We start from the raw sequence: 18,494 nt of genomic DNA on the forward strand, positions 1-18,494 counted from the left end.
TAATGTTAATGTGAATGAATATATTTAACACTTAATGTAATTTTGAAAATGAATAAAGAATATCAAACTACTATTTAACATATGCGTTGTGCTGTTCATATTCTGCAACTTGCAATAAGAGATGGATTGAAAGATCGTCATGCAGCTACTCTAATTGGCAAATTGAGGCAAGTAATTGTTGCAACCAGGGCCCCTAAAATAGATGCCATTTTGAAAAGACATGCAGGAAAAGGAGCCATTTTGGATCAAACAACATGCTGGAGAAGCACTTATTTGATGGTAAAGCATTTGCTTGAATTAAGACTTTCTTGAACATAAAAACTGCCGCTGCTGGGTCAGACCAGTGGTCCATTGTGCCCAGCAGTCCACTCACGCGGTGGCCCCCAGGCCAAAGACCAGTGCTCTAAATGAGTCCAGCCTCTTCTGAGTACTTGTGTTTTCCCCTCTAACAGATTCCGGAAGAGTGTTCCAGTTTTATCCCTTTGTATGGAATCTATCCCTTTAGAGAGTGCCCTCTCGTTCTCCCTACCTTGGAGAGGGTGAACAATCTGTCTTTATCTGCTAAGTCTATTTCCTTCAGACCATACTCTTCAAGAAAACTCTGAAAAAAGAAATAATACCGCAAGTCTCAAACTCCACCTCTCACTAAAGCCAACTACCCCAAATAAATAACCTTACCCATTTCTCACTCTTTTTGAAAATGACCAATTTTTTTTTTTTTTGTAAGTTCTTGTTGTAATACATCTTGGATAATTCTTTTGCAATCTGCCTTGAACTGCAAGGCAATGGCGGAATAGAAATCCCTAATGTAATGTATTTTGAATGTTTCGCTCATGTCCCCTCTGTCTCTTCTTTTCAAGGGAGAAGAGGCCCAGTTTCTCCAATCTTTCACTGTACAGCATTTCCTCCAGCCCCTTAACCATTTTAGTAGCTCTTCTCTGGACTCTTTCAAGTAGTACCATGTCCTTCTTCGTGTATGGCGACCAGTGCTAGATGCAGTACTCCAGGTGAGGGCGCACCATGGCCTGGTACAGTGGCATGATAACCTTTTCTGATCTGTTCATGATCCCCTTCTTAATCATTCATAGCATTCTGTTCGCCCTTTTCGCCGCCACCACGCATAGCGCGGACAGCTTCATCGACTTGTCGATCAGAACTCCCAAGTCTTTTTCCTGGGAGGTATGGAACTACGGGGTACAAGGGGAGGTCCATCGATGGATCAAAAACTGGCTGGCAAACAGGAAGCAGAGGGTTGGCGTGAAGGGCCACTACTCAGACTGGAAAGGGGTCACGAGAGGAGTTCCGCAGGGGTCGGTGCTGGGACCGCTCCTGTTCAATATCTACATAAATGACCTAGAGGCAGGAACCAAGTGTGAAGTCATTAAATTTGCAGATGACACCAAACTATACAGCAGGGCCCAAACCAGGGAAGACTGCGAAGATCTCCAAAAGGATCTAACGCAGCTGGAAAAGTGGGCCGAAAAATGGCAGATGAGCTTCAACGTGGGGAAATGCAAGGTCATGCACGTGGGGAAAAAGAACCCGATGTTCACATACAAAATGGGGGGAACACCACTAGGGGTCAGTAACCTGGAGAGAGACCTGGGAGTGATGGTAGACGCATCACTGAAGGCATCGGCGCAATGTACCACAGCCTCTAGGAAAGCAAACAGAATGTTGGGTATCATTAAGAAGGGTATTACGACCAGGACGAAGGAAGTCATCATGCCGTTGTATCATGCAATGGTACGGCCGCATCTGGAGTACTGTGTCCAGTACTGGTCACCGTACCTCAAGAAAGACATGGCGGTACTTGAGGGAGTACAAAGAAGAGCAACTAAACTGATAAAGGGAATGGAAAATCTCCCATATACCGACAGATTGAAGCAGTTGGGACTTTTCTCCCTGGAGAAGCGAAGACTTAGAGGAGACATGATAGAAACCTTCAAGATCCTGAAGGGCATAGAAAAAGTAGACAGGGACAGATTTTTCAAATTAAGGGGCACCACGAGCACAAGGGGGCACTCGAAGAAATTGAAAGGGGACAGGTTTAGAACAAACGCTAGGAAGTTCTTTTTCACTCAGAGGGTGGTGGATACATGGAACGCGCTTCCAGAGGCTGTTGTAGACAAGAAAACCTTAAATGGTTTCAAAGAAGGTTTGGATAGATTCCTAGAAGAAAAAGGGATTGAGGGGTATAGATAGGTATAGACCATTGCTCAGGCAATGGGCCTGATGGGCCGCTGCGGGAGTGGACCGCTGGGCAGGATGGACCTATGGTCTGCCTCAGCGGAGGCAACTTCTTATGTTCTTATGTTCTAGGTCTCTCCAAGTACCATCTTGGACATCTTGTATTCGTGCATGAGATTTTTGTTACAGACATCAGTGTTCTCCCTAGAATTTTTTTCCAGCCGGGTGACTTGAAAAAGTAGCCGGGTGGGGCGGGACGGGGAAATTTGGTGGTGGGGAAAATTAAGGGCTCCTTTTACTAAGCTGCGATAGTGTTTTTAGCTTTGAAATCCAGGATTGGTCTTCAGTCCTCGGTGCCTTTTGATGGTACAATAAAAGATATTGAGTATCTGCCGGAGCCCGAGTCAGACTCCGGAACAGGCTCTATGGCTGCTATATCCAGTTATCTCTGGACCATTGCACTGACCTGTGCTGCTATTTCTGGTTTCCCCACTAGGGGATCTAGAAAAAACTCTGCAAGGGGAAGATAAAACTTGAATTTGTACCCCTGTCATAGAATGTACAGCACCCAGTGATCTGCAGTAATCTCTGCCCACTTCTCTAAAAGCGCTGAAAGCCTCCCTCCAATGCATGGAGGCCTGGGCATTGGCCTGGCATTATAATGTTTTGTATATCTCTAGATAAGTGTGAAAATCTCATTGTGGATGACTTCTTAAACTGGGTTGGAGAAGGGACTTTTAAAACCAATAGGGGGAATTTTTTTTCACTCAGAGAATAGTTAAGCTTTGGAACGCATTGCCAGAGGATGTGGTAAGAGCAGATAGTGTAGCTGGTTTTAAGAAAGGTTTGGGCAAGTTCCTGGAGGAAAAGTCCATAGTCTGTAGTAGCAAAAACAGCACGGCACGCAGAGTATATATTTTTCCTTAACAGAACAAAATATTTTGGTTTAATGTCTGGAACAAGATGGAGCCATAACATAACAGGGCCCTGAAAATAAGCTAAAAGTCACACTAACATATTTGAGCATGTTTTACATTGTTAACATGACGTAATGCTGTTTTATTTCTTTATTTATGTTTTTTTTTGTTGTTTATTTAAGGTGCAGATATTTATGCAACTGATCCAAACAGAAAAATGACATCCAGAGAATGGGCACGATTCACAGGGAGATATGACACTGCCTTCCTCATGAAGAAACTGATGAATAGGCCATGTCCAGAGCAATTCTGTGATTACTATAAGCCAGAATGGCCTAAGATGAATGAACTGCTTGTCAAAGCTGCTGAGGCCAAAAGCTGTATAGAAAGGTTCTCAGAGTATATAAAGTCAGTACTGACATTCAGTTGGTACAGGGACCCTGAAGAAGATGGTGTTCTTGATCACATGGTTAGAATGACCACAAGTCTGAGTAGTCCTTTCATTGCAGTGACCTGCAAGACCGTGTGTCCAGAAAGTCCTCCCTGTGTGGGAAAACACAGGTTTGCAGTACAGGAAATCCTTAAGAAGCAAAGGACTCATGAAATGCAAGTCCAGGACAAAAAACATATAATAAACTATGCAAAACTGTTCCAGAACTCTCAGATCACTGTGATTCCTAAGAAGAAAGAAGGGAGGGCCAGTGTCTGGTCTGGAGGCTTGCCTTTACCTCAGGGGACTAATGTGACTACTGCAAGGAGCACAAGCCTAATTCCCTTGCATCTGTTTAGAAAAAGCAGCATTAGACCAGGGTTTGTCATCCCTAAAGTTCGTATTAAGAAAGCTCCATCACCTACCTACCGTCCAGAGAAAATAAAGAGACAAGACAGTGTCAAGGACAATACGTACCTACAGATTCCAAAGTGGAGGTATAAAGAAGTAAAAGAGAGGAAAAAGGGAGAACACAGAAAAGCCGAGGTGGATCAGAGATAGAGAAATGTCTGTTGGAAAAAGAACTTTTAAATGAGATATTGAAATTTGTTTCAGCCTTTAGTTGAAGGATTCCTATAATTAACTAATCTGTAGTACAGAACCAAAGATGTGGGTGAACACTGAAAGAAAAGCTTAAGAACTGGTGATCTTGTAGCTGCTGATTAAACAATTGAGGTCACTTGAGAGAGAAAACATGTGTATGCTTGCCCATAATAAATACTTCCATAATACTCTGTTGGGTAAAAGAAAAAGTAATAGATGCTTGGTAGTAGCATTCATCTTAGGCACTCATAATTCATATGTACTTTCTTAAGATGTTTGGCATTTGAATTCCCACTCAGGGAGTTTCAGGGGTTCCCTGCTGTAGCTGCTCAGCCAATCAAGGTAGGGGAATTCCCTCTCCCCCATCAGCTGAGTGGCAGGGACTTCCCAAAACCGCGATTCTGTAACTTTAAAGTTGGATTCTGTAAAGTTGGATTGTCTGTCAATCATTCTAGGGTGCCGGTTACAGAATCATGGCTTTGGGAGTCCCTGTCACTCAGCTGATGGGGGAGAGGGAATTCCCCTACCTTGATTGGCTGAGCAGCTACGGCAGGGAACCCCTGAAACTCCACCGGCTGCGGAAGGGCTGTCCACTCCCTCTTGCCGGCACCCCTCTAAACACCCCTTAAACCCACTCCTGTACCTTTTTCTTGAAGGCCAGAATGCCCGCTCCCTCTGGTTGGCAGGCCCACCTCTTCCGAATGATGGGCCTTTCCCTTCCCTGTGCATCCTGGGATGCTCCGGGGAGGGGCCTAAAGCCCTGATTGGCCCAGGGGCCTAAGGCCTCTCCCATAGGAAGGGATTTAGGCACCTGAGCCAACCAGAGTTTCTGGGATGGGAACAGGACTTTTACCCTTTGAGCTGCAATAGCTTCCACCAATATCTTTCTTCCTCACATCTGATAAGATAGCTTAGGGATCTGCTACGCTATGATCTTCTCAGGTATTTTCACCTTTACATGGCTAGGATCACTAAGCTCTCATGGTAGGAACCCCCACAACCAAAAGGAAGCAGCTGTGGCTCACCAGGTAAAATCCCTGTGCTCATTTTCCAGAGGTCATGGGTTCAAATTCCAACACATTAATTGTGGCATTCTACCTTGCAGGTGCACCTTGATGATCTCACAATGCAATGACGTAGAAGCTATGCTAAGGTCTGTATCTGTTTTTAAGCTTTTGCAAATGAAGTAATGTATTCCTTCTATATATTTTTTTTCTATGTGCTTTCTTTGCTTTCAAGAATGAGCTGATTAGAGCACTGTTTAGTCAGAAAAGAGGGAAGCTTTTTAGCAAGAAACCTAAAGCTATGCTTTTCATGTGCTGTGCTTCAGTTAATGGATTTTTCCCTCTAATTAGCAAATAGCATTGCTGTTTGTCCACAAAACTAGAAGGTTTTGCAAGCAATATATCAGTTTTGATTTGCCCTGTTTATGTAGTGCCTTATTAAATGTATTTTGAGCTTAAAGCAACCCCCCAAAAAAAAAAAAAAAAACCCCAGAGAGCTATTTAGCAGATTGTAATAAGGACATCCAAACTGTGTCTAAGTTCCGTCCATAGAACTCAGGTCTAACTGAAGCCCAAACTATGCTGAAAAGTAGACTTCCTTTACAATGCCTATAGGATCTAGTTTACAATTGCTATGCAACTTGCTAGCTCACTGTGTAGCACACACTGGTTAAACCTGCAGCCTTCTACCCTAATGTTGCAGGTTCGAATCCCAGTCAGTCTCTCTGATGGAAGAGAAATAAATAAAAACATTAAATAGATCCAACTCCCAGTATCACAATTATAATGAAAAACACCATAAAATCACCATTTTAATAACATCATAATAAAATATTATAACATTAAGGACATTGTTTGGACTTCTAACTCTCACCTAAAACCTGATTCTCTAAAGGATGCCTAAAAATTTTGACGCCTAAACAATGTTGAGTGCCACTGAACGCGATTCTACACAGGATGCCTATCTTGGACATCCAAATGGCGCCTAACTTTAGACGCACTTTGCAGAATCAGGGCCTGAATGTCTACTTTTAAATCTGTCCACTTCTGTCTGTGAAGGAGGCCTGTATATCACACCAATGTAAATACATTTTCTATTCCCTCTTTCCACTGACCCACAGTGCCCCTTCCTTACCCTGCAGATCCTGCACTTGTGTGGCTTTAATATGATCTTTAACATATAGCGCCACTCCCCCTTTTCTTTCCTACCCTGTCTTTCCTGAACAGATTGTAGCTCAGTATAACTATATCCCAGTCATGGTTCTCCATGAACCATGTCGTCTTGCTTGCCAAATCCAACTCAGCCTCTTCATCACAGCCTCTAGTTCCAGAACCTTGCTTCCCATACTTCGAGCATTATTATTTACTCACAAAGACCCTATCTTGATCCCAACCAAAGGTCTTTTATGGCCTTAAAAGAAAGAGACAAGCAGTATAATCAAATGATGAATTATTTTATTTATTCATTCATAGCTGACATCTTTCTTGATCTTTATTTTATAGTCATATAAAAAATTGCAAAACTCTCCTGCAGATAATTGATATTAAAATACAAATTTTATCATGTAAAATACTATTTGCAATGAGCACCATTTAATTTGACTGGTTAAAATTACAGAGCACACTAGAGTCCCTGATGATAATGTAAGGCTAAAGACCATCTCTTCCCCTTTAAAAATAATTATCTTTTTCATTAAAAGATTTTCTTGAAAATGATTCTACAACCAAGCACAAAACATTATTCTACATAAAATAGATTTTACCTGTCATGCAAACCACTGCCAACAGCATATTGTACCTATGTATCCTAGTGGAGTTCTATATTATGTATTTTGAATATAGATATCATAGGTGAATCTTTGTATGTTTACTATCCCGATAAAGCACTTGTGACATCCATGTCTACTGCACCATTCACTGCCCTCCCCAACACCTCCAAACAAATATTTAAACAATAAGTAGGTAGTTAGGCCCTGATTCTATAAAGTCCACCTAAAGTTAGGCACCGAATTTAATCAAAGAATGGGCTTAGTGCTGATACTGGCACTCAGCATCTAACAATTAGCTTTAATTGGACTTAATTGAAAGTTATGCAAGTAACTCTTAACACTCGATTCCATAAAATGTAGGTGCCTAACTCAAAGTACCTACACTAAAAAAGAGCGTGGTTAGGGATAGATTAGAGAATGACATGGGGAAAAAATTTATCACCATTCCCACCCCGTCCCTGTAAGCTCGTCCCTGTCCCGTCCCCGCCCTGCAAACTGTCAAATCCCACCTGCACAAGCCTCGAATAGTTATGATTTTATACTTAACTTATTTTATTAAAGTATAAAAAAAAGATTATTCTGTACAATTGTCATTTTATAAACACAAATAATACAGAGCAAGGATCAACAAAAGTCCTGTCTCCCCTTCCTTTCACAAATATCCCCTCCACTATTGTGAAAACTGAACAAACCAAATTGCTATAGAAAAAAATCAAGCTAACAGAATACTTCAGTCACACATAGCAGGAACAGTGTTAGGAGAGAGCAACTAGGGCAACTGCCCACTGGTCGGAGAAAGAGAGCCCTAAGCCTGCTGGAAGCTAAAGAAGTACAGCCTAGGCTTTGCGGTCCTCAGATATGTCTAATACCAGCTCTAGAAGAATGCGTATTTCAAATCTGAAATATTCTAATCACAAAATGTAAAATAAATTTTTTTTTTTCTACTTTTTGTTGTCTGGCAATTTTATTCTTCAAATCACATTGGTCTCAGGCTTTGATTTTGGGTTCTTTCTGTCTTCATCGTGGCATGGCTGGATCCTGAAGGTAAAATAGGCCCAAGAGGAGCTGGGGAGGAGATGCCGAGTCTGACACGGGCACAATTTTTTTTTACCACAGGAGCACAACTTTTCACTGCTTCCATGGGGTGGTGAAGTGTCTTGTCCCCATTCCTGCAGTAAACCAGTTGCAAATGTCTCCATTACTGTGGATTTACTGCGGTGACCGCAGTAAACGGTCCCCATGTCATTCTCTAGGGCAGATCATGGGTGTGTTTTTGAGTAAGGCACGTCTTTGTAAATCAGGTACCTTTAGGCTCCGATATCAGCACCTAACTTTAAGCATAGAAAATCCTGGTGTAAATTTGGGACACTTAAACATCCATTATAAAATCACGCTCAGCATAATCTAAGCATACTTAGGTGGCGTTCAGCATCCTAACATTTAAGTTTTATAGATGTAGTATTGATATTGGCGCCTAACTGTAGGTGGACTTTATAGAATCAGATCCTTACTGAATAAGGATATCTTAACCATGTACAACACAAATCTGAATGTAGTAAAAGTTTGAGACTGCAATGTTTCATCCACCTAAGTAACATCTACACATGATCTTTCTAAGCGGTTTACTCTGATGCCAATACATCTGAAAGCACTACAGTAAGTGTACAACACTCCTATATCAAGTATCTTTCCATTATGTTGAGTTTTGCAGTTAGTAAAAAAGGGTCTACTAATATAATGGCACACAAAGTAGTGAAGCTTGTTCCCCAAAGACTATCCAAGAAGTTGGCTTTACAGAATATTGACAATGAGTATCCATGAAATATACTTGCATGCAAGTATGTATATTCGGTGTACATATCCTGAGAACCTAACCTGTTGGCTAGGCCTTAAAGATTAAAAAGGGAATCATTCATCTCCTCCTAACTGGTTACTTTCCCACATTAAATTTTAGCCAATCCTACCTATATGCATATTCAACAGCCTGTTTGAAAACAAATACATGTGACAGGATGAGTGCTTATTGTGCACTGTTTGCATATGTAAGGTAATTCAAGACAAGCACATCATTCTTTGTTTCCCGTTATTCTCCATCTGCATACCATGGCATCATTCTGCTAGGTTACAAAATGTGTATAAATAAGTCTGACTGTTCACTGTTCTACAGAAAACATCTGGCTTATTGAACAGGCTACAATCAAGTTAATTTTTACCTACATTATCAGTTTATGTTGAGGACAAACATGTTACGAGGACAAGCTATTTCAGAGGTTGAGAATAAAGGTAATCCCCTCTGCCAATATACATTTCAATTAATGACACACTCACTTGATCCAGATCATAAATGTAAAATTTAAAATATATCCAGATAAATCAGATCTATAACATATTACTAATATTTTTTTCTTTATAGCAAATATATTCATTTTTAAACTTTTTGGCAAATAAGCCACTTCAGCAACTACATCTGTCCAAGAACTAATCCTGTTTTTAACTACCTGATCAGCTGTATTTATTGTCATCTTTGTATTTCAGCCACACACTCCTACTCTGGATTAAGCAAAATAGTTTATCAAACAATACTGGGGGGTTTTGGTGAATACTAGGGATGTATACAGGTTAAAAATATTTGGTTTCATTAGGCTTTTTTGCCCAAGTTTTGACTGGATTTTCCATTTTTACACATTTGGGATAATAAAAATGTTTTAAAATCCTTAGATCTTTTTAACGCACAAAAATCAACATAACCTGAGTTAATGACAGTAAACGCACTACATTTTGTCAGGTGCACCGATGAACCTAATGAACAATAGCAAATGTACATTCTTAATGAATACTAATATACACTACAAGGTTCTGAGTCAGTCAGTCTAGTTCAGGGATGTCCAGCTTCAGCCCTCACCAGGTTAGGCTTTCCACAATGAATATGCATGAGATCTATCTGCATGCAAACAGCTGTCATGCATATTCATTGGGAAAATTCTGAAAACCTGACTGGATTGTGGCCCTTGAGGACTGAGGTTGGACAACCCTGGTCTGATTCAGCATTTTGACTGGTATGCCAATTTAATCAGGAATCTTGGCAAATCCTTTTTTACCACAGGAAAAATAAATTTATAAAAGTTTGTTTGGCAGATAAAGCCAATGTTAGGCCGACATGTTTTATCCAAATATTTTGGATGCAAACCACAGTGAGGAAAAAGTACATTAAACCATGTGTTCTTGGAATGTTAAGCTAAACAATGCATGCATACATATCATCGGGAACTTAGCTATATTTAAAATTTGGGAACATCAAAAAATATTTAATGTATCCAAATTTCTATATATGCTCTGTTTTGGATGACATAGCAATAGAATTCTACTTTTCTCTATCCTTTTGGTCTAAACAGAATCAATTTTGGGGAGAGGGTGGAGGGTCAATGATTCCAAACTCAAGTTTCCTGAAACACTTGTCAGTACGCAATGAACAAAACGGAAGAAAAACTATGAAAGAAAATAGTTTAGTCTTTTTCATTCGCTGAATTTGTAATGTAAAAATGAAAGCAGCTCTAGCTCTTTGCCCGTCTGATGTATTCACTTGCTTGCAGTTTGCTTCTCACTATGACTCCTCACTTGCGAGGCTGGTGGATGTGCTGATTCATGTGCTGTGAGGGAGGCAGCTTTTCCACTGAGGGATGCGGTTTTTGGTGAGCCACTTGGGCTGCAGCTGGAGGGAAGTCCTTATCACCCTATCAGGAAAAAAGAAGAAAGATAAAAAAGCTGGCTGAAAAACAATGAGGTGCACAGAGAGACCCTAACATTCTTTGCTACTGATGTACTGTGAAGCTCACTGATGTTCTGTTATAGTTCTTTGTTCTCATGCAACTTTTTGAAAACTCAATAAAATTTCTTGGAAAAAGAACCCCAGAGGGCATAATCTGAAGTTGAGGGGTGGTTGATGCATGGAATGCGCTCCCGAGGTGGTGGAGAAGAAAATGGTGACAGAGTTCAAACAAGCATGGGATGAACATAGAGGACCTCTAATCAGAAAATAATGGGTATACATTGAAGGAATTAAGGCCAGTACTGGGCAGATTTGCATGGTCTGTGTCCTGTATATGGACATTTAGTTGAGGACGGGTTGGGAAGGGCTTCAATGGCTGGGATGGTTAAGATGGGCTGGAGTGAGCTTTAATGGAGACTCCAGTAGATAGAACCTAAGCACATGACCTGGCATGGCTCTGGGTTTCTGGCCCAGAAATATCTACGAAAAAGAACCATTTAAATTAAATGATTAATTCATGGAGCATGTATGGTTGGGCAGATTGAAAGGACCATTCAGGTCTTTCCCAAAAGAGGTAACATATTAAACGACTGCAGATAGACTGTTCCACGCATCTACCACTCTTTCTGTAAAAATGTATTTCCTTAGATTCCTCCTGAGCCTATCATCTTTCAACTTCATCCTATGCCCTCTCATTCCACAACTTCCTTTCAAATGAAAGAGACTCAACTCATGTGCATTTACATCATGTAGGTATTTAAATGTCTCTATCATATCTCCCCTCTACCGCCTTTCCTCCAAAGTAAACAGATTAAGATCTTTAAATCTGTCCCTATACGCTTTATGATGAAGACCATGCACCATTTTAATAGCCTTCCTCTGGACTGACTCCATCCTTTTTATATCTTTTTGAAGGTGCAGCCTCCAGAATTGTACACAATATTCTAAATAAGGTAGTATTATACAGGGGCATCATTACCTCCTTTTTCCTACTGGTCATACTCTCCATATGCACCCCTAGCATCCTTCTAGCTTTCGCCATCATCTTTTCAACCTGTTTGGTCACCTTAAGATCATCATATACAATCACACCCATATCTTGCTCTTCTGTCATGCACATAAGTTATTCACCCCCTAAACTGTACCGTTCCCTCTGGGTTTTGCAGCCCAAATGCATGACCTTGCATTTCTTAGCATTAAATTTTAGCTGCCAAATTTCAGACCATTTTTCAAGCTTCGCCAGGACTTTCTTCATGTTATTCACACCATCCGGCATGTCTACTCTTGTGCAGATTTTCGTATCATCCACAAGGAGGTAAATCTTATCCGACAACCCTTCAGCAATATTGTTTATAAAAATGTTAAAAAGAATAGGCCCAAGAACAGAATCTTGAGGCATACCATTTCTCAGAGCAATTTCCACTGATCACTACCTTCTGTCACCTTCCACTCAACCAGTTCTTGACCCAGGCTGTCACTTTGGGACCCATCCCAAGGGCGCTCAGTTTATTTATTAGACATCTGTGTGGAACACTGTCAAAGGCTTTGCTAATATCTAAATATACCATATCTAGCGCACATCCTCTATCCAATTCTCTGGTCACCTAGTCAAAGAAATTGATCAGATTTGTCTGACAAAACCTACCTCTAGTGAATCCATGTTGCCTCCGGTCCTGTAATCCACAGGATTCCAGAAATTTCACCATTCTCTGTTTTAAAAATGTTTTCATTAATTTGCTTACCACAGAAGTCAGACTTACCGGCCTGTAATTCCCTACTTTTTCCTTACTTTCACTTTTGTGGAGAGGGACCACATCTGCCCTTCAGTCCTCCGGTACCACTCCCGACTCTAGAGACTCATTGAAAAGGTCAGTCAGCAGAGCCACCAGTACTTCCCTAAATTCCTTCAGCACCCTTGGATGTACACCATCCAGCACCATTGCTTTGTCTACCTTTATTTTAGCTAGCTCCTCATGAACACAACCCTCTGAAAATCGATCAGGGTCTACCATTCCTCCATCCCTATACTGGGTGAAGATTTGTGCTCTGCATGTGAGAAAGAGATATGGTTTTCTGTTAGCACTGATTGCACAATTAATGTATTCTAATCTGGTTTGTTTAGTTTTCTGGGGGTATTGGTGGATAACACAATGAAGCAGGCGGCACAATGTGCAGCGGCCTCAAAAAAAGCGAACAGAATGTTGGGCATTATCAAAAAAGGTATCACTACCAGAACAAAAGAAGTTATCCTGCCACTGTATCGAGCAATAGTGCGCCCACATCTGGAATACCGCGTCCAATACTGGTCGCCATACCTCAAGAAGGACATGGCAATACTCGAGAGGGTCCAGAGGAGGGCAACGAGGATGATAAAGGGTATGGAGAACCTTTCATATGCCGAACGGTTGGACAGGCTGGGGCTCTTTACCCTGGAGAAGCGGAGACTGAGAGGGGACATGATAGAAACTTTTAAAATCATGAAAGGCATAGAGAAGGTGGAGAGGGACAGATTCTTTAGACTAGCAGGGACAACTAAAACAAGAGGTCATTCAGAAAAACTGAGAGGAGACAGATTCATAACGAATGCAAGGAGGTTCTTCTTCACTCAGAGGGTGGTGGACACCTGGAACGCGCTTCCCGGAGAGGTGATAGGACAGAGTACAATTCTGGGGTTCAAAAAGGGACTGGATGACTTCCTGGAAGCGAAGGGGATAACAGGGTACAGATAGAGGTTTACCTTACAGGACATTGAGCGAATAGGGTATGGATATTTTAGGTTAGGTAGGGAACACTTTCAGGTCATGGACCTGGGGGGCCGCCGCGGGAGCGGATTGCAGGGCATGATGGACCCCTGGTTTGACCCGGCAGAGGCAACTCTTATGTTCTTATGTTTAGTGATGTTCTAGTTCTCACTGCAGTGTTTGTGGTAGTGTTTTCCTAGGTAGGTGCTTGTTATGTGACTTGTGGAAGTTACTGTTATTATGGAATGTCAGAATTGCTCTATAGGTCCTGAGTGACATTTGTAGTGTTTTGTATTACTTCACACTATGCCAACTGGTATTGGATTTAGATCACACCTCTCTCAGTAATGGCTCAAGGCAAGTTACATTCAAGTATAGTAAGAACATAAGAAGTTGCCTCTGCTGGGTCAGACCATAGGTCCATCGTGCCCAGCAGTCCGCTCCCGTGGCAGCCCATCAGGTCCATGACTTGTAAGGTGATCCTTTGCCTAAAACCCTTCAATCCCCTTTATCCCTCTGTCTATACCCATACATAATCCTATCTATACCTCTATCTGTATCCCTCAATCCCCGCATCCATCAGGAATTTATCCAATCCTTCTTTGAAACCCCGTAATGTACTCTGTCCTACCACAGCCTCCGGAAGCGCATTCCAGGTGCCCACCACCTCTGAGTGAAAAAGAATTTCCTAGCATTGGTTCTAAACCTGTCCCCTTTCAATTTCTCTGAGTGCACCCTTGTTCTTCTGGTTCCCGATGGGTTGAAGAATCTGCCCCTCTTCACCTTCTCTATGCCCTTTATGATCTTGTAAGTCTCTATCATGTCTCCTCTGAGTCTCCAGGGAGGCTTTTCCAGGGAGAAGAGCCCTAGCCTTTCTAACCTGTCTGCGTATGAAAGGTTTTCCATACCTTTTATCATTTTCGTCGCTCTTCTCTGAACCCTCTCAAGTATCACCATGTCCTTCTTAAGGTATGGTGACCAATACTGGACACAGTACTCCAGATGCGGGTGCACCATCGCACGATACAGCGGCATGATGACTTCCTTTGTTCTGGTTGTAATACCCTTCTTAATAATGCCCAACATTCTGTTTGCTTTCTTTGAGGCTGCTGCGCATTGTGCCATTGACTTCACTGTTATATCCACCAGCACACCCAAGTCTTTTTCAAGGTTACTTTCCCCTAGTACTAATCCCCCCATTTTGTAGCTGAACATCGGGTTCTTTTTCCCTATATGCATGACCTTGAATTTCTCTATATTGAAGTTATCTGCCATTTATTTGCCCACTCCTCCAGTTTGTTCAGGTCCCTTTGTAGGTCTTCATACTCTTCCGCCGTCCTAACCCTGCTACAGAGTTTAGTGTCATCTGCAAATTTTATAACTTCACACTTTGTCCCTGTTTCTAGGTCATTAATAAATACATTGAACAGCAGCGGTCCGGAACACCGCTCGTGACTCTCCTCCAGTCTGAGTAGTAGCCCTTCACTCCAACCCTTTGCTTTCTGCCTGCCAACCAGTGTTTAACCCATCTGTATACGTTGCCTTCCACCCCGTGGTTCCACAGCTTCCTAAGTAGCCGCTCATAGGGTACCTTGTCAAAGGCTTTTTGGAAGTCAAGATAAATGATGTCTATGGGTTCCCCTTTGTCCATCTGGCTGTTTATCCCTTCAAAGAAGTGCAGTAAGTTCATTTGGCATGATCTTCCTTTGCAGAAGCAATGTTGGTTCGCTTTCATTAGTCCATTTTTTTCTATGTGTTCACAGATGCTGTCTTTTATCAGTGCTTCTACCATTTTGCCTGGAACTGAAGTCAAGCTTACCGGCCTGTAGTTCCCCGGGTCACCTCTTGATCCCTTTTTAAAGATAGGTGTAACATTTGCTATTTTCCAGTCCTCCGGGATCTCCTCAGTTTTCAAGGATAGGTTGCAAATTCGCTGGAGTATTTCCGCTATTTCGTTTCTTAGTTCTTTTAATACCCTTGGGTGGATTTCGTCCGGGCCTGGTGATTTTTCGCTTTTCAAATAACATCTTTAAATAAACGACAAACTAAAACCGCCAATTCCTCACCCACTGCTCAGAAACTTGCAGATCACTTTATTGACAAAATTAATAAGATCAGAAATACTTTTACAGTAAACCAACATATAGCGGCTGATCATGAACAAATTGTCCCAGAGTCATTATATTCAAAATGTTCAAAATTTAAAATACTTAGTCTTAAAGAAATTGAATCCACTCTTAAGTTCATTAATATTAAGGGTTCTAAGGCAGACCTCATTCCTCTTTTTATCTTCAAACGTTACTTTGAAATTTTTGGTCCTTTTATTCATACATTAGTTAATGAAAGCCTATGTCAAAACATCATGCCAAAAGCCTGGAAGAAATCAATCATCCGACCTATCATTAAAGATCAAAAAATTAGTTCCGAGGAACCATCTAATTACAGACCAATAGCAAACATCCCTTTCCTAGCAAAATTGACAGAAAAGGTAGTCTTTAATCAAATTTCAGAATTTGTTGAAAAAAACCAATGTTTTACACCCGAATCAAACCGGTTTCAGACATCACCATAGTACAGAACATTCTTTAATTGGTATGTCCACTTCTATACATTACTTTTTGGATCACCATCAATCGGTTCTATTAATTTCTATTGATCTTTCTGCAGCCTTTGATACGATCGATCACCAACTTCTAATTAATAGACTCCAATCTATTGGAATTACAGACCAAGTTCTTTCTTGGTTTGTATCATACTTCACAGACTGTACTTCTACTGTTCTTTTTAATAACTCAATGTCTAAAACCTCACAGACCACATATGGTATTCCTCAAGGATCTATTCTTTCTCCTCTGTTATTTAATATTTTTCTTGCACCATTAATGACCTTATGCCAATCTGTAGGTTTCCACGTATTTGCCTATGCTGATGATATTCAGCTTTTACATCCATTGGATGCTAATTCTTCTGACATCATAAAGATTAATGAGAAGCTCGATCAAGTTTATCATTGGCTGGACACTAACAGATTGGCACTTAACATTAACTAAAATAACGTGATGCTTTTTCCATGGAAAGATAGTTCTAAACTTGTTTCTTCTATTTCTATAAAAAAAATGTCCCCCTACAATCAGTTAACAATATAAAAATTTTAGTGGTGATTTTTGATCATAAGCTGACTTTCCATGATCACATTAGTAATATTGTTAAAACAACCTTTTACAGGCTGCGCCAAATTTGTTCACTCTCACAATTTTTATGTTCTAAATCCCTTAATATTCTAATTCACTCTTTGGTGATCTCTAAAATTGATTATTGTAATGCCCTTTTTAAGGGCATTTCTCTGAATGAAATTAAACATTTACAAATTATTAAAAATGCTTCTATTAAACTTATAACTAAAACTAGGAAATTCGACCATGGTAACTCCTCTTCTTAGGAAAGCACATTAGCTTCCTATATCTCACCGGATAACATATAAATTATGCATACTTACTTTTAAATCCCTATTTTATAAAACTCCAGAATTCATCTATAAATTATTAATCCCTTATACTCCAAATAGAACATTGAGATCCAATGAACAAAATCTATTGACGATCCCTTCTCTTAGGGTTATTAATACAAGACAGCAATTTATTTTTTCTGTTATTGCACCTCAAATTTGGAATTCCCTCCTTATCTGGAGAAATTTAAGAGTAATTTAAAAACTTTTCTTTTTAAAGATGCTTTTGATAATTAGCTAACTATTTCGCTGGTTACATTTTTAATTCCACTGTACAATATTAAGGTTTTTTGTTTTCCCTGCCTTTTGTTTTTTCCCTGATTGTCTTAGTTTCCTTTAATGATTTTGTATTTCATTCTCCTTTTTCCTTGTGTTTATGGTTTGTTAAGTTTGTCTATTAGTCCGCTTGGACGTAATATATTACTAAGTATTGTATTGTTCCCCAAATATTGTAATTTTAAAATGTTCATCGCTTAGAAATATGATTAAGCAATTAATCAAAAATTTTATTAAACTTGAAACTCTGTTTGATAACATCCTCATGGCTTACCTCTATTGTCGACAGTTTTTCTACTTGATCTCCATATAAGATCTCTTCGGGTTCTGGTACAATGGATGTATCCTCACTTGTAAAGACTGACGAGAAGAACTTGTTTAACCTATCAGCTACCTCTTTTTCCTCCTTTACCACTCCCTTTCTGTCTCCATCATCCAACGGTCCTACTTCCTCCCTCGCCAGTTGCTTTCCTTTAACGTATCTGAAGAACGATTTGAAATTTCTTGCTTCCCCAGCTATTCTCTCTTCATATTCTCTTTTTGCCCTCCTAACCACTCGGTGACATTCTTTTTGGTGTTTCCTGTGTTCCTTCCAATTTTCCCTGATTTGATCCTTTTTCTATTGTCGGAATGATTTTTTCTTGTCTCCTATCGCTTTCTTCACTTCATTGGTTATCCATATCGGGTCTTTTGTTAGATTTTTTTTTTTTTTTTTGCACCCTTTTCTAAACCTGGGGATGTACAGATTTTGTGCTTCTTGCACCATGTCCTTAAATAGGGACCAGGCTTTCTCCACAGTCTCTGCTTTTCTTGAGCTGTTTCTGAGTTTCTTTCTTACCATTGCTCTCATAGCATCGTACTTCCCTTTCTTAAAGTTGAGTGTTGTCGCTGTGGTCCTATTCACTTTTGATGTTCCTACTTCTAATTTGTACTGGATCATGTTGTAATTGCTGTTTCCTAGTGGTCCTACTACTACCACTTCCTTTGCAGTCCCCGTAGCCCGTTGAGGATTAGGTCGAGAGTGGCATTCCCTCTCGTTGGTTCCTTGACGAGCTGTTCCATGAAGCAGTCCCTCACAGCCTCTAGGAATTCTGTTTCCCTCGCGCAGTTGGAGTGTCCAATACTCCAGTCTATCCCGGGGTAGTTAAAGTCCCCCATAACTATCACATTTCCATTTTTGCATTCCCGCTTCAATTCTGCTTCCAGTTCTTTATCTTTTGCTTCTGTTTGTCCACGTGGACGATAATACAGTCCCAATTTTATGTCAACTCCATTTCTTCCTGGTAATTTAAC

At 40.6% G+C, this 18,494-nt stretch overlaps 2 protein-coding genes across 4 annotated transcripts in view; one reads left to right on the forward strand and one right to left on the reverse strand.

Moving 5' to 3' along the window:
* Window positions 1-4,328, forward strand: part of ANKRD33B (ankyrin repeat domain 33B) — a 151,942-nt gene extending 147,614 nt beyond the window's left edge. For all 3 annotated transcript variants that reach the window (XM_033929827.1, XM_033929830.1, XM_033929829.1), the window contains one exon: window positions 3,290-4,328. In XM_033929827.1, coding sequence (XP_033785718.1) covers window positions 3,290-4,098 — 809 coding nt within the window. In that variant the 3' untranslated portion in view covers window positions 4,099-4,328. The remainder of the gene's footprint in view (window positions 1-3,289) is intronic.
* A 2,249-nt stretch (window positions 4,329-6,577) lies between these two features.
* The window catches only part of DAP (death associated protein), a 75,944-nt gene continuing 64,027 nt past the window's right edge, over window positions 6,578-18,494 (reverse strand). The window contains exon 4 of the mRNA XM_033929831.1: window positions 6,578-10,644. Coding sequence (XP_033785722.1) covers window positions 10,525-10,644 — 120 coding nt within the window. The 3' untranslated portion in view covers window positions 6,578-10,524. The remainder of the gene's footprint in view (window positions 10,645-18,494) is intronic.

This window comes from Geotrypetes seraphini, chromosome 2 (assembly GCF_902459505.1).
Source record: "Geotrypetes seraphini chromosome 2, aGeoSer1.1, whole genome shotgun sequence".
Classification (NCBI taxonomy): domain Eukaryota; kingdom Metazoa; phylum Chordata; class Amphibia; order Gymnophiona; family Dermophiidae; genus Geotrypetes; species Geotrypetes seraphini.